General features: G+C 35.8%; 1 protein-coding gene across 1 annotated transcript; it reads left to right on the forward strand.

Moving 5' to 3' along the window:
* The first annotated feature begins 46 nt into the window (after nt 1–46).
* On the forward strand, nt 47–15,785 carry LOC105384560 (RUS family member 1). The gene is made up of 10 exons (XM_048632638.1): nt 47–185; nt 286–453; nt 1,020–1,158; nt 1,460–1,617; nt 2,168–2,250; nt 8,029–8,087; nt 8,860–9,068; nt 12,132–12,385; nt 13,154–13,358; nt 13,788–15,785. The coding sequence occupies exons 1-10, from the start codon at nt 110–112 to the stop codon at nt 13,874–13,876; spliced, it is 1,440 nt and encodes a 479-aa protein (XP_048488595.1). The 5' UTR covers nt 47–109; the 3' UTR covers nt 13,877–15,785.
* The last annotated feature ends 1,991 nt before the right edge of the window (nt 15,786–17,776 follow it).

Consider the following 17,776-nt stretch of genomic DNA (forward strand, 5'->3'; position numbering starts at 1 on the left):
CATTCTGCAAAATAAGTGAAAAAATAATCCTTTTCGAATCTCTCTTCTTGCTGTGTTGTACTTTTTCTTGTTTTCTATTTTTCATGTTTATTTTATTTTCAATTGAAATATGTCTAGGTCTATTCTAGTATGTAAGGAAACGTATGGTGGTTCGAGCAGAGAAAGACTTTACGTTATACCTCCTGGTAAAAATGTGTTCTGTGCTGTTAATAAACGTAAATAAATGCCCCAATTTAGGTATTTTATACGTTGCTTTGTTTACTTTACCAAGTTTAATTGTTTCAGCTCAAAAGAATATTGTGTCGGTTGTGTTGGTAGACAATAAAAGAGCGACTATTATCAACTGGTTCACCAAAGTATTCCTACCTCAGGGGTACCCAAAAAGCGTAAGCGATGATTACTTATCCTACCAAATTTGGGACACCGCCCAAGCATTTTGCAGTACAATAACAGGTAGATATAAAATAATATTAGTATTGCTTAACAAATTCGCAACTAATAGCTACCCCCAATTATTTTATTTTATACTGATCCATTTTGCGAGGTAAGTACTATAATGTATCTAAAATTCAGTGAGTTAATAATTTTGTAAATCAGTAAATGCAGTTTTATTATAGCAGGACCACACCCAACAGAGGTCTATTATAACTTTCCTGTTGCTAAGTGTTAACAAGCACGTGCAGTGTTCCATTTGCATCACTTTACATCACATTTACATTAGCAACAAATTAAAATGGCAGTCCACTTCTTAAATTTTTCTTCAAAAGAACATTACCCTTCAAAAAATGCATGGTCATTAGCTCTCCATAACCTTCTGATGCATTTGTCACAAGTATCTAACCTACTGTTGAAAACAAGTAAACCCCAAATGTATTGGTGTCAAGACAAACCCTGCTGCTTAACATAATAATATACATAATGTAGGTAATACAATACTTGGTAAAAGAAAACAAAAATACTTATTGATTTGCTGAACGTTTCTTTTATCATCATAATACTAACAATGTTGTTTGCCGCAGGTACACTAGCAACTCAGGAAGTGTTGCGTGGAGTGGGGGTTGGCAGCACCGAGGCCACTCCGCTGGCCGCCACCATCACGTGGGTGGTAAAGGACAGCTGCGGACATCTCGGCAAGATATTGTTTGCCTTCAGCCATGGGTATGTTCCTGTTGTTTTAAATATAGGTGTTATCATCTAAGTCTACTCTAGGGTACAGACTTATAGGATGTAGATAAACTCTAATACAGTTCCAGTTTCATATTGCTATTTTTACCTATGTACTTATGTCTATAAGAACAGGTATAATTAATGAATTTTATGAGTATTTAATTGTTATTTCAATTATGGATTAATTACATCTTCAATCAAACTTACTACCCTAGAATTCCTAACATTATGTGTATGTATACCATTGTATACATGTGTTATCCCGCAATGCCTTTTATTATTCCAATTCCAGGACTCATCTGGACGCATACAGTAAAACCTGGCGCCTGTATGCAGACACGCTCAACGATGCCGCCATGTGCGTCGAGATCGCGCTGCCACTCTTCAAGAATATGACCACGTTCTTGCTGTGCCTGAGCACGGTCATGAAAGCTATTGTTGGAGTTGCCGGTATGCTTAATAAAAGTCTGTTATTTTTTATACACTCTGCCTGCAAAAGTCAAGAATTAGACGGCCAATGTGACTCTGACTGCTAGGTTTGATTCCCTGCGGGGCATATATTTATATAAATCCAGATATTTTTACTTGGGTCTTAAGTATTTATCTATGTAGATGATAATCATGTCCGATACCCACACTACCTCATTCATAGGCTCTGCCTAGTTTGGGGTCGAATGGCCGAGATGTTTCACATTATTATTTATTTTTTTAGGAGATGACCGAATGGCGCAGTGGTTAGTGACCCTGACTACTGAGCCGCTGGTCCCGGGTTCGATTCCCGGCCGGGCAGATATTTGTTTAAACACAGATATTTGTTTAAACACAGATATTTGTTCTCGGGTCTTGGATGTGCCCGTAAAATGGCAATAGGCCTGCCCCCTATTACATTGGGACTAACATAAACACTGGCGAAAAGTGGGTGCAGCAATGCAGGGTACATTAGTACAAGGGAGTACATTAGTACAAGGTGCGAGTGTTTATATATATATTATTTGTTGAGGTGGCGCGACGCGCGCGGCGCTGACGCAGCATCACGCGGTGCGCAGCAACCTGGGCGACGTGGCCGCCAAGGACGCCGCACAGGTGGGTACCGTTACATCCCTACATTATATGTATTTATTTATTTAATAGGTTTTTCAACAGACACACACTTTACATTTATAAAAAGAAAACATCACTATACATGCCACAGTGGGTATCCAATTACAGAAAAACACAGCATTTACAACACAATCGAGCAAAACTTATGCACTAATAGCCGGCATATAACTTAATACCTTAAATTTATACAAGTTAAAACTAAACATTTTACAAAAACAAAATTTACATTAATTTTTATGAATTACTTAAGGGTCTGCAATAGGGAATCGAGGGTTGGCATTGTCATAGAATTATGTAGTAAATGATGCTCTACAGCCTTGAAAAAAATCACACAGGTAGTTGAAGAGTCTAGCTAGGTGCTGAATCATTCGAATTTAAGTAAATGATTATGGATAACTGTAAATTAATTTCAGAATATCAAGAAAAACCAGTCAATCACACTCCCGTATTGTAACAACTGTGTCGTAATTATTAAGAATTTTCATATGATTTTTATCATATTATAAAGTTAAAGGCTTGGACTAGGCGCTAAATACCTTGTTTTTTAATAAACACACACTTATTTTGTGTAAATTAATCCCAAACTTGAGCAATTTTTTTCCCTCAAATCTTCATACAAATATCTATGGCGGCTTTCTGTGTTATAAAATCATAAACACAAGTGACGTTTGACTCAGTTGGCCGCTGGCCTCCAAAGAAGGGTCACGTCGGTTTAGGCAGCACTGACAGCTCGCGATCTTATCGTGTACAGATACAAAATCACTGCACATTGGTTGTCATTGCACTTTTTCAACTTTTATGACACCAACATAATTTGATTTGAAATTGAGGAAGCATAATTCTTCCAGTATATTCAATACATTAAATTAAATTAGATAGTGTGCAATATTCTCGTGATATTACAGTCTCGTAAAGGTCTGATGAGGAGCAGGAATATAGCGAATGGATCTAAGTGATGACAATACGCACGAACTTTAGGTTAGGGATCAAAAATACAGTCTCTTGGTGCTGGTTGAGGTATGGTCTCGTGAGGATCTGATGAGGGCAGTAACACGGTGGTGGCTCAATTTTATTTCAAAGATGTTAATAGCTAAAAGCATCGAGTTTGGGCTATTAAGTATGTTTTTCAGAGAGAGAGAAAGAGATTTTGTTTTTCCTCTGGATGTGTTAGGTTTACTGGGTTTACTAAGTTCATTCTGTTAATGGCATCAAGTTGTTATGTGTTCATAAGTAATAATTATTTATTAACAAAATGCTGTTGATTCTCCACGAAAATGTAAAAATAAAAATAAAATAAATAAAAATAAATTCGTAACGTAAAATTGTCAATGACGGAATTTCTTCTATAGACAGTAGCCACAAAAAAAAACAAACGATAGATGGCGTGATTTGAAGATAAAGATACATTTTTTCGACACATAGACAGCAACAACAAAAAAATACAGATTTAAAGAAAAGAAACACATACTTATACAAAACAACAAAGAAAAAAAAGGATACACATCAAAATAACTGGAAAAAATATAAGCCCCAATTTACTTGTGTGGGACAGGGAGTACCATAATATTTTTTTTGGGGTACTCCCCATCTATGCGAAATATAAGCTTGATATCTTTACCCGTTTCTGAGAAAAAGGGCGGTGACAGACAGTCAGTCAGACAGACGGACAACAAAGAGATCCTATAACGGTTGCTTTTTTTCTTTTGACGTTCGAAACCCTAAAATTAAGTAAAAATATTATGCAGCCAAAAAATGTACTTACAGGTATTGAAAAAGCGGTATATAAACAAATTATACCAGCAGAGGGTTCACCATTTAGCTGAATGTTACTTAGAAAACGGCCTTGAGTGGCGGTCAAGTTGGTCCCCGCCTGCGATACTTTCCATTAACATTGGGACTCGTTTTCATGTTTTAGCGTACAGTCAGGTTTTTAGTTTTTTATAATTGTATTTTTTTATTTGTAACTTTTTAGTTGTTTTTATTTTATGAAATTTTACGTCGGTAGGTAGTTCATGATCATTTTTTATTTCAATAATTTTGGTGTTGTTATTTAAATACCTTCAGTATGCATATTTTTGTAATGTGAAAATCAAGTCCTTTCATTTGATACCTTACACGGCAAAGTGGAATTATAATTTTTTCGATCATCATGTTATGTCCTCTAGAGGGCGCTATGTACATTTTAATGGAACGTCACATAGCCTTTAGCCATCGCGCCATCAATACGCTTCTAACAATACCTCATACATCAAAATCTATCAAGCCGTTTAGGCTACAGGAGGGAACAAAGAAACAGACAAACATACATATATACATACATACAATCAAAAAACATTACCCTCCTCCTTCGGCAGTCGGGTAAAAAGGAGTAAGACAGGGGGTCATTCTGAACTTTTGCTCTACGAGTTTTGGAAATTAACAAAAAAAAACCTTTTTAATAGAAACTTTGTTGGACATGTGACTTTTTACCATGGAAAACGAATATTTTTTTTCGCGAATTTGCAAATCTCGTAGAACAAAAGTTGTTCCGAATGACCCCTTGAGTCATCCCCTTTTGGCTTAGTATAGCCCTTTTGCGACACTATGTATTTACTTTGCTTTGTCGTCGGGGTTCAGTTGGCTGGAGGATGCCCGAAACTTATTATCTACACTTTAATACTTTTAGTTACCTTTCTACAAGTAAATACCACATTTGTTTGAGAAAGCTAATCGGGTTCCGAGTATAGAGTAAAGTGGCACCCCTATTAATTTCTACTCTTTCCTGGTGCCTACCAGTGTAAGTAAGAATTATACTTACTTACCCTAAAATCACCCAAAATGTACTTGAACATAATTGTCAATAAAGTTGGCGAGTAAAAGTTTATCGACCCACTGTGCAAACTTACATGTGTGCGTGTCACTGCCTGTGCTGTGTGAAGAGCATTGAAAACCCAAAATTGGCGCGGCACGTCACCCTGTACGGGCCCTTAATACAAGATTTTTTTTGAATTTTTCTAAACCACATGAAAACAGATCAAATTTTTGCGGGTCTTTTACAAAAAGTTCGTTATGCTGTCTACATATTCTGTTTAAAATTGAGAATTTTCCAACATTAGTTTTTGCGGCACGAATATAAAATGGACAATAGTTTGCAATGCGAGCACCACGGCGCGGAACAACTATGTTAAGTTTACATAGAAAGCAGAAGAGGACCATCACTTTGTTGTTGAAAATTTTGTAGAGGAATGTAGAAATGCTGACATTGCTGATCAGCATCCCCGGGCCTGGAAGCCATATTCAGAAGGACCAGTCAGTCGGTAGTAATCATCAGCTCGGGTCAGTCGATTCAATTGCTAATTCTATTTCCAATTGCCATTACTATTTTCCAACTTGTGTGATTAATTACCGATTCAATAAAAATTCTATTGTAGATTCATAAAATCTTTTTTTTTAAAAGCTAATTCAAGGATCCCGTATAATAGTACTCTCCTTCACAGTGGGCATAGTCGTTGAAATATAATAGGCCCATTTGGACAGCTCGAAAATGTATGGGATGACAGCTGGTGTCAAATCTAAATCATAAAAAATCTAAACAAATACTGCGCTACCACAAAAAACTTTATACACTATTTAACAAGTGTTTAAAACGAAATTTGACAGATTTTGTAGGCGTTTGACAGCACTAAAAACCCTTTAACCTCTAGAATGCCGTGTGCCAGATCTGTCCCAACCCCCCTTGTCTGCCTAGTGACAGATCTGTCCCAAGAGCACTTCATCGCGATTTTTGTGATTTTAGTTATTAATTACCACGAAATAGAGTATGAAATCACCTGTTATTTATTCTATATGAATGAAACAACCATCGACAACATTCATTGAGTCAAAAACTTCACTTGTTTACTTGTAGCGCGAAATTCAAATTTTGGTACCTTGAACAGTCCTTGTACTCGCGACTGTTGGTAATAAAATAGTGATTTCGTATCGAAAAAACGTCACAAGGAAAGTAAACACTATGTTTTCTTGTTATTTATTCGATTTTGAAGGTATAGTGATAAATCAATATTATAAAAAATTACAAAAAATCGAGTTTTTATCGATCTAAAATTGTACCGGATTATTGCCTGAAGGGTGCGTAACTTTGTAAACTGTTTTCTAGTGTGTTATGTAAAAACATCAATAAATAATTTATTTCATTTATAAAGATAATTTTATTGATAATACATATTTATATCGGTTTTTTCAATAAATAGCCAAAATATTAGGGAATATCAATATTTATCAAGGTGCATCCAAAATTCACACACACACATACGCAAACAAAATGGCCGCCGCTAGTGTGTGTACACGAAGTGCGTTGGGTTGCTATACAGCGTGTTTTATTTTTTAGGATCTTTTCTCTACTGAACGTGAAGTTTAGGCTCTTTAGAATGCTATCGGTGTATAGATGAGTCTGAGAGGGTGATTACCTGTCCTATTTATATAAATAAATATATGTATTTATATATGTATGTATTTATAGTATCATATTTGTTGAAAGTAGGTTAACAAATAAGTAAATATGATTCAGTAAGTAACTTACGTTTAAGTTTTTATAATTTAGTATGCTAAAATACGAAACATTATAAAAATAATTATCATTCATATTTTATTTCATCAAAAGTGAACACCCTTGATTTGGGACAGATCTGTCTCACGGCGCACTGGAGCAAGCTCTTGTCACGCACACATGCACATGTACAGAAAATGGAGTCTTTTGAAATAAAGCAAATTATAATCAGTTTTCAAAATATAAATTATGAATCTATTTCCTCTAGAGTTTATATTTTATTGATATCAGTTGATAGCTGTATAATGTCTTCAAGTAATAAATATAAAAAATCCTGGATTTAAACTAAAATTATATTGAAAAAGACGTATTTTTCTGTGATGGGTGCAGTTTCAAGTAAAAATCTGTAATCAATGACCTACAGAAATCAAATAAAACAATTATAACCAATAAAATTAATTGTAACACGTCCATTAGCTATCTGACAATAAATTACAATCAATACATTATTGAGTACCAAACAATAATACCCAAATATTCATATAAATGTGATTCCCGCGCGGGCGCTCTCAACTGTCAAAAAGCGCCGGCAGACGGCAGTTACATGTGTGCGCGACTGTTCGGCATAGGAAAGGTTAAATACTGCCTAATTTTTTGTGGTAAGGCCCTAAGTAACTTTTGGTGCTTCAAAAGTTCTTTTTTCTTTCAGCCGTAAAAAAATAAGCCAGATTATTTGTCTTTTTATGTATTTCATCAAGTAAATCAAGAGTACCTAAATAGCAAATTTGTGTAGCTGTCCAAACGGGCCTATTATAATTCAAAGACTATAGCCTTCCGCATTTACTCCATTAGTCTGTCATTTCAAGCAAAGTTTGCCTCGATGAGATGGCTTTTAGTGATAAGGCCGCCTATTGTGCTTACTTGAGGTAACTAGGGATCAAAAAACCGGCCCTAATTATTTTAACACTTTGTAAATTTTAGGGCCACTTGCACCAACATATTAAAACTAGATTTAGTGTTAAATCTCGATTTAGTGTAAAATTTTATATGGACTGACGTTTCTTAAATCGACATTTGACACTAAATCTAGATTTAATGTGTTGGTGCAAGGGGCCCTTAATAAGTTATAATTTGCACTTTAAAATAATAGAGTATGTTGGATTTATGTTACGTATAACCACCAATGTTTGACTTTGACCATATTCTAAGTAATAAAATACGTTTATCATTACCAGGAGACCGCCGTGAACCTGGTCGCCTCCATGGCAGCGCTACTCGTCATCTCTGTCTTCGGGTAAGACCGAGTTCTAGTCTTTCATAAACAATAACAAGTAGATGGACTGTCGGTGCATTATAGAGCTTCCACTATGTTATTGTATTTTTGACGTTTCCTTATGTCCGGTAAGTAAAGTTGGTTTTCCTTTGCAGTCGTCAAAAATATATGGGATTTGAACTGTCTAAAAACCAATAATATAATGGACAGAGTATAGAGTAAATTATTTACCTTAGCATGAACTTACATATGTCCAAGTTAATTTAAAAAATACTAAAACAATTTCATCACTTCGTTCTATACTCAAAATTAAACAAGTTAAGTTTTGATGACCACCATTGCAATGAATGAAGTCACAAATCTTCTAACCGTACTAATTCAAAATTAATAAAAAACATTTTATTTGTCGAAACGTTTGTTTTGCACACTCCATCTTATTCATTTATTAGTAGTATTGTTTAATAAACAAGTAAACTAACAAACAAACCACCAGCACCCCCAACGTTCTCACTGACCGTCCTCGATCAACTAATTCCACAATTCTGACCATCTTAAATTTGTTATGTAGTGCGACTCCTAACCCACAGTCAAACCATAATAACATTTGGTTTTGCGGGGATGTATGTAATAACATAAGTTGTTTTCTTTGAATAAAGATTTATTTAGTTTTAGTTTTATTTATTCGGGAAACAAACCGCTTAAAATAATAATAATTAGTATATGGATTACTTTTAACACTCATGCCAACAAAGTTTCCTTAGTTATTCTATTCTATTCTATTCTATCTCCGCAGCAACTCCCTAGTCATCTTCTCCTTGCTCACGGTACTTCACATCGTGTTTAACTACCTGGCGGTTCGCTCCGTCTGCTTGCGCTCGCTGAACGAGCCGCGCCTGCTGCAGCTGACAGACCTGTATCTGCGGCACGGGGCGCTCGCCACGCCCGAGCAGGTCAACCGCTCGGAGCCGCTCGTGTTCTACCAGCTGGGCGGCAGCATGCTGGGTTAGTAGCGTTCACTATTTATTTATTTATATTTATTTATAGACACTTTATTGCATACTTAAAAAATAACATACACAGACAAAATACAAATTAAGAAGAAGTTAGTACACAAAGGCTGGCTTATTGCCAAAAAGCAATTTCTTCCAGCCAACCCTTGGTTGGTGGAAAACTCAGGTAAATTTAACAAAACTCTTTTATACAATAATAAAAAAAAACAGTAAATGCAGACATATAAGTAACTAAGACTACATTTAACATGTTCAAAATAAACCTATAAACTAGAATTATCCTACCTATTCAACCTATTTAGGTAATGGGCATGAAAGTAGAAAAAAAGACGGAAGGAATCTCGCTTACTAAAAAGTGAGGCACCCAAAGTAAGTCAGTTTCATTGTTACGACGAGCCCGCCACACAGACATTCACACTCAAAGTAAGTCAGTTCGCCAATCACGTCGCATCTACGCACCCACACACTCTCATGTCGCCGCCACGCCATTGCTGTGCCTCATTTTTTAGTTAGCGAGATTCCTTCCGTCTTTTTTTCTACTTCCATGGTAATGGGTATATTTTTCGTTTGGAAAGAGGTAAAGAGGAAGACTAAGAAAATAATTTAGAAAAAGCAAGGCCGTGTACAGAATTTATACGACCTAATTTTGTATGGTGCCAAGAAATAAAAAAGCTGGCTTGTGATCACTAGAGTAGTATTAGGGTTGGCCACTGTGAAAGGATTGGCCAGTCAGAATATATAGCTGATTGCCCACGATGTGTGAGACAACTTAAAAGTGATAAGTCATTCGAAGAGGTTCCGTTTGTGCACTTCAACTGAAAGTGATTGTTTATTTAAACAGTGCAGCTAAACGTATTTAAATCAAATTTTAAATACATTTTGTACTAACTGACAGACGTATGACAGGCGTTTAAATACGTTTAGCGTTTGGTGAAATTCCACCTAACATATAGAAAAAACAAATGTCACTTTTGGAACTAACTTTGCCCATGGAATTAATAATACAACAGGAATGCGCACTGCACCAAAAAAACGAGCCGACAGAGATAGTCAGCACGGAGCCCTCCATCTCTTTCTATTTTTGGTGACCATAATTTTAGGTAATTCATGAGACATCACTTCTAATCTATCATGTCGAGAATGAGCCGTTTTCCTTGACAGCTGTCAGTTGAGCTTTTGGGTAAGCCGATAGATGGCGTGAAAACGCAGTGTACCAACTGTCAAAAATTACATAGAGAGCAAAGAGTACTAAACTCAGAATAAGAATAAGTTGTGATTAAATGTCGGGTGGTAGCGCGAGCCATCCTTCCGAGGCTCAGACTGCATGTGGCTTGGGATAGTGCTAAGTATTCTGTGAATAGTTCTACCCGCGCCGTCACGTAGTGTTCTTTTCTCTATGCGCGCTACTATATTATTATTGTAAATGCTTTGATCAAACTTACCTCTGAACCAAGACGGCTTTCCGTCCAGTTAGTTTGGCATTCCGTTTTCGTAACTCTATCTTCAGATTGGCAAGGGACCATGATCCATAGTCCTTAGGCATTATTACAGTATAGCAGTCACTATCACAAGAGTCACTATCTCACAAGAGTCACTATCTCACAAGAGTCACTATCTCAAAAGAGTCACTATCTCAAGTGCACTAACTCTACAGTATCAAGGGAGGAGGAGCAGATAGCTCAACTACAACTCAATTAATACAGGAGAAACACAAGGAAACTGAGAAAACTTGAAAAGAACGGCTGTACGCACAATCGCACTGAACGCTGAAGCATCAGTGCGATTGTGCGTACAGCCGTTCATCGGCAGTGACATCGACATCATAGAGAAAATAATACTACAATTCTACCTACCTACGTCACTTTCACATTTCGTTAGCCTCACAGTATAACATATTGTGATCTGAGTGTGTTCTGAGGGTTTGAAAGTTGGTACAACCTCAAACAATGCCATCTATTTCTCCAAAAAGGAACTTTTTTTTTTTTTAACAAACGCCTCATATGTGTCGATGGTCTCAAAGTCACCTATAATTCGATTGCAATGTAGGTACGAATGTATTTTGGTGATATGACAATTAAGTAAACAAATGGGGTGAAGGTAAAATTTGTATAGATTGTCAAAACAGGTTAACATTAAACGCAACTATGTACCGAAAACGTGTTTACTCTGTGGGTGTTCCGTTTACATAGTTTAGTAAAGTGTAGTTGATGAAAATAATAAGATTTCAAAAAAATATCTCAACCTAAGTGCTTCCGCCGGTTTTAAGCTTGGTAAATTATCTTATAATACTCATATCTATCACCAAAAAATCAACAGCTCATAACACTTTACCAGCCTTATAAGATAACAGTCACAATAATACCTAATGATACTTAGGTATAAAATAAAACAAAAAGTTGAATGAAACAGGTCCTAATTAATGGAAAGTGGTGATTCAAAAGTACGAATGAATGGTCACCCTAACCATAACGTCTTTCACAACAGTATAAACGTCATCCGTCATCTTGACAACTTCGGTCTTGTCGTAAAGTATTTAGAAAAACTACCAATATTTTTTATGAAATTATTATTCATACAAATACCAAATATTTCATTAAAATTACATGTTTATAATGATTTATAATAAATTTGTTTTTGAAAATGATATGATATACAGTAGTCTATGAGTTAATTTAATATTTTTTTTGCATAGCTCTCTTCGTACAAAATCTACTAAAGTTTACACAACTAAATCCTGGCAATTGTTAGAAAGAGAGGAAGGGCTCTGTGGTAACCCTCTCTATCGGCTCGCGGCCTCTTTCACTTCAAATATAAGTCTTAAGGTGAATACGTTAGGTCTATTTTTGTTTGCATCATTTTGGTGAGTGCGCATTCCTGTTGTATTATTACTTCCATGACTTTGCCTTACATATTGACAGTGACAGTTGACGATACGCAACGTTAACGGAGGATTGAAACTTGTGCTCCCGACTCTGATGTGATCTGATACATCCATACCACAAATATTTAGATTACAGATAGCCTACCGTTATCTAATTCCCACTCTCGTTTCCAGATTTAAAACTATGCGGCTTCCAAATTAAACTCGGCCACTCTTTCAATTCGGTCCTCAAGCATTACAATGCGTCTGAACTGCAGTCCATATTGGACGTGTATGAAAAGCGTCAGTACATGGTTGTGCCCGCCGTAGGCAGTCGTCGGATGTTCGTGTTCGTGACGTCACAAGCCAAGGCGACTGATGTGCTGTGCGGGTACTTGCACGCGGTCATGCTGGCCGCTGTCACGTGCGCCATCAATGATGTTCAGTTGGTAAGGAGTTTTAAATTGGGATTTTATTCTTTTTTGTACACCTTATTACCTATTTTTCCTGTACCTCCTGCGGGTTGACTGGCAGAAAATGCTTTTAGCAATAGGTCCACCCTTTGTACTTTTATTTGTAATATTTGTGCAATAAAGAGTTAAATAATAAATAATAATAATAACAATAAAGTTGGGTGTTATGATTTTAACGTGTCCGTGTATATGTCTTGTCTGTCCTGTCCTGTATGACTGAACCGACTTTTTATTTGTTTTTTTTCGGGTCATAGGTTATTTTTTTGTGTCGAATTAAGGTGTTTTCAACGTTTGTTAGATTAAGTGGTAGATTATGACTTTTGACAAGTAATACTAATATTCTACGTCGAAAAAATAAACGATTTCATTTCATTTCATAGGTTTGTGTGTACAAGATTTTTCTAAGAATCTACCTAGTGAATACATTAAAAAATAAATGAACGTTTAATCCATCTATCAAACCGTTCACCTTCCCCCCCCCCTCTCCCTCCCCTTCCCCGGTTTACTTCATGTTTTACAGTAATTTTAGCATAGTCAGTAGTCTGCATGTTAGTAAGTATAGTAATATTAAGAATATTACATACCTAGTACTAATGCTTGTTATTACCAATAAGTGACCTAATTGGAAGAGTCTGTCCTCTGAAATACAGAATTATATTCTAGTTCAGATGGCAATACTCAACATATTTGTACCTTGTAATTGGTTTGGTTTACTTCATTCATTATTATGAATTATTATTCCAGCCGATCCTAAACATGCCATCGACCCGTCCGTTCGCGGAGCTGTGCCTCTCGATGCAGGGCTCCGAGTGCAGCCGCTCGCCGGTCCCCGAGGCCGCCCTCACGGCGCACGGGCTGGTCTACAACCCCTCGCTCGAGCTGATGAGGGACATGGACCAGGTCGTGCAGAGGGAGTGGCTCACCGTCTACCGGGGGATGAAGCAGACCGGTATGTTAAACACTGGAGACCAATGAAAAAGTTAGGGCCTTACCACAAAAACTTAGACAGTATTTAACACATGTTTAGCGCTGTCAAACGCCTACAAAATCTGTCAAATTTTGTTTTAAACACTAGTTAAACAGTGTTTAAAGTTTTTTGTGGTAGCACAGTTAAAGTGTCAGTAGCACCGGATTGTTCGGAAAAGACTAGCTAAATGACCTGCTCTGTCTGCAATATAAAAGTACATTTAACAGAGCATCAGAATATCACCAACGGAAAACTTTATCACCAAACTAAAAACTTTCATGTTTTGATCTAATCCTAATTAAATGTTTAAAAAGTAGATTATCTCGTCGGTAATCCGCTGTGGTTGCAATAGCTATATATTAGCTACTCTTTAGAAGAGCAAGAGTGTAGCATGACGTTTTACATTTCCAGGGTGGGACGTGAGCACGCATCTCCTGGTCCTAGACGAGTGGCGAATGCACAGACAAAACGCCAGTGAGGTGAAGGTGGCCACAGACTAGGTAGAGCGTCACCGACTTTACAGTGCCACAAACTTATCTGGGCCTCTAGTACGGGTTTTGCAATTTACGTAAACAAAAAAAGTTTTGGTTTTCTTCTGTCACCTGCATAAATTATCTGTCAAATGTTTAATGATAGTTTCCGCTAGAGGCGCCACTTTGTATGCGAGAAAAATTTAACTTTTATAGTTTTCGACGATCTATCAAACCTCTACTAGACGTACTGTTCCGGTGACAGCTCACATAAATGTCTAATATTTCTTATTTCTATAAGATCTCAAGTTTGCTCGTATTGTTAATTTCGCCCTTGCGGTGTTAATAAACCCATCTAATCTTTTCCAATATACAATTCATTATTAAGTAATGAGATATGGATCCGGAACACCGGAACAGATAAGTTGTCGCACTGTACTTTAATACGAACGAACTAGATGGAGTGTCAGTGCACAATTTAAGAAACGTGTCGACGCACTTCTACCACTAAGCTCCTATTTTGAATTCGTGAGCAGATTGTGAGAAGATTTGTGACTTTATTCATTGGTTTTTATTAGATGGAACTTAAATCGGTTTGACAGTAAAAAAAACGACAACTTTTTTTGCTTTGTTTTTGTATGTTACATACATTGTTCTTATATTGTTAAGCAAGATCGGCACTGAATAGTTTTTTTTTTATTTTTGCCAAAATTTTATGCATAAAACCGTAAATAAAAAAAACTAGCCATATTTCAATATTTTTGAAATATGGATAGTTTTGTTATGGACTGCTATTTTAATTTGTTGCTAATGTAAATGTGATGTAAAGTGATGCAAATGGAACACTGTACATGCTTGTTAACACTTAGCAACAGGCAACATATACCTAATAGACCTCTGTTGGGTGTGGTCCTGCTATAATAAAACTGCATTTACTGATTTACAAAATTATTAACTCACTGAATTTTAGATACATTATAGTACTTACCTCGCAAAATGGATCAGTATAAAATAAAATAATTGGGGGCAGCTATTAGTTGCGAATTTGTTTAGCAATACTAATATTATTTTATATCTACCTGTAATTGTACTGCAAAATGCTTGGGCGGTGTCCCAAATTTGGTAGGATAAGTATTCATCGCTTGCGCTTTTTGGGTACCCCTGAGGTAAGAATACTTTGGTGAACCAGTTGATAATAGTCGCTATTTTGTTGTGTCTACCAACACAATATTCTTTTGAGCTGAAACAATTAAATTTTGTAAAGTAAACAAACTAACGTATAAATACAAAAACGTATAAATATTAAGGTCTACTTACCAATAACCCTGTATACTCCATGGTTGAGATTAGTACTTCTCCTCCATAGAGTAAATAATACTAGTGCGTGCCGCCGCCGCCTGCTGGCGCCCTGGTGCAGTTTTACATTTAAGGTTAATTTATTACGGCTGTGTCCCCTTATGGAAAACGATTGCGTTAACAGGGTATCCCGTAAATACTGGATCAACGAAACGGGGGTGACTCAGGGGGTCAGTCTTAACAACTGTTGTTGTTGTTGCGTTGTTCTAATTCGCAAAGAACCATAGAACAAAAGTTGTCCAGATTGACCCCTTTTCCGTTCGTCCACTATTGACTGGGCACCCTGTAGTTTGGATTTATTACGAGTAGGAACGCAATTTAGTCAACTTTAAAGTATTTACACTTATAATAAACATGTTTAAGATATATCTTTATTTATACCAAATATATTGTAAGTAAGTAATTGCTATACATATTTATATGCAGTACACGACACAACCCTGCGTTATAGATATAAGTTTTTATTTGTATATATTTGCTTGAATGTCTTTAATTTTTATGATGTTGCTGGATATACATTACTTAAATAACAGAAGTGCTAGATTTAAGTAGTGTTTAGACTTATTCCATATAATAATAATATGCCATTTATTTCCAAACTTAAGTAACTGATGTATATTAGTACTTACACTATATTTATTACATTATTAATTTAAATTAAGATTATAGTAAAGTATATTTTATTTATTTAATCTATTTCATAGTTTGGTCACCCATTGCTGGGTAAAGGCCTCCTCCATGTCTTTCCATTGTTCCCGTTGCCTTGTTTGCCTTTACCAAGTGTTGCCTGCTTCTCTGACAATGTCGTCGACCCATCGTCTCTTCTGTAAACCCCGTGATCTTGGGTTGTCCCTTGGGTACCAGTTTAGTACGCGTTTGCTCCATCGATTGTCTGTGTATCTTGTGACATGTCCTGCCCATTTCCAATTTTGTACGCAGACCTCGCATCGCTCTTATCACACTACATCTCACTTTGTCTCTTAGCTTGATTCCCAACATTGATCTTTCAGCTGATCTTTGAAATTTTTTAAGCTTACTGATTATGTTTTTTGTAGGCCATATTTGACAGCCATATGTTACAGTTGGGAGAACTGCACTTTCCATTAGTTTTTGTTTTAAGTGAACTGGTAAGCTTGGTAAGTTGCTTTTAAAAATGTCTTTGTGGAGCCAGTATTTTTTCCATTCTAGAGTAATTCGCCTGTCAATTTCTTTGCTCACATATTCAATATTATATATAATTATTCCATATATTTATGTACTATAAAGCTAGCGGCGAAATCTTAAAAAATATTAGTTCGTCATATAATTCGTATAAAATTCATAATTAATACCCATAATTATGTACAGCTTGGCACAGCGAAAAATGTACGGCTTAGCTTCTGTATTTAAAGGTATGTAATCTTGTATATTTAGCATGTGTTTATAGTATAATCTTTAGTTAGATATAGTATAAAGGTTATTATGTTCTCATTCCATAATTTTATTGAAACTGGCCATATCATATCTGCAATGAACTGAATTCTTAGCGTTGGACCATTATTTCATATAAGTAAGGGTTGCCTAGGGTGTCTTCACAGGGTCTGAATACTTTTAGTTATTTAAAACTCTATCAAAATAACTGCGTTTATGTTTCAAGTCCCATGTAACATATATGTAAATATGAACCTATATATATATATATATATATATATATATATATGTGTGTGTGTATATTTAATGGATAGCTATATCTTAATGGCCTATAACCAAGTAAAAACAACGACTCCAGTTTCGTAATGGCTTGAAACACCAATTATTTATGGTTAGTTTAATATATTTTTTATTAATTATTATAGATATTATGTAAGAAGTAAGCGTTGTATGTATTGAAGGATATACCACCTACTTGTGTTCTACTTATTATTAATGTATTGGTTATGATGTGTAATATAGGATGGGTAACTAATATAACTCCATTAACTTTGTAAGAAATAAGTAATTTAAACTTCTCATATTTATACATGCATATTTTGTAAACAGCATTGTAATATGTTTCAGTAATTTTTTATATAAAAAAACCTATTTATAAGATGTTGTTTATACTTAATCAATATTATTATATTAAGTACTATAAAGTAACTATTAGACATATTATTATGTAGGGTCGTAGTGGCTACTGGTTACAGTGTACTACTACTACAATCTACTTTAATTTTGTCTATTGCGATTATGGCGAAAGTTAATACTGGGTGAATTGTACAGTGTATTATAACTTATTTAAATCTATTTCACGCTTGCTCTGTTACTATACAGTATACTGAGTGGCGAATATTATTTAACTGTACTTACTTTGCGAGTAAGTTAACACTTCTCCTTTAGTTAAAAGTTTGTGTCAGGACAGGACGCTAAAAACTATATCAGTGTACTAAACTAAATAAGAAAAATGAGCATGGGGATTTGAAAAACACTGTACCACTCACCCTGCTAAACCACAGTCGCCAAGCACAGCGAAAAACGGGCTTTGCCCTTTTTATATTTGGCTCTGTCGTACGCGCATCGCATAGTGCCCTCTCGCTCGCACGCTAACCTTGATAC

The sequence above is a fragment of the Plutella xylostella genome, chromosome Z (genome assembly GCF_932276165.1).
Source record: "Plutella xylostella chromosome Z, ilPluXylo3.1, whole genome shotgun sequence".
NCBI classification, from domain to species: Eukaryota; Metazoa; Arthropoda; class Insecta; order Lepidoptera; family Plutellidae; genus Plutella; species Plutella xylostella.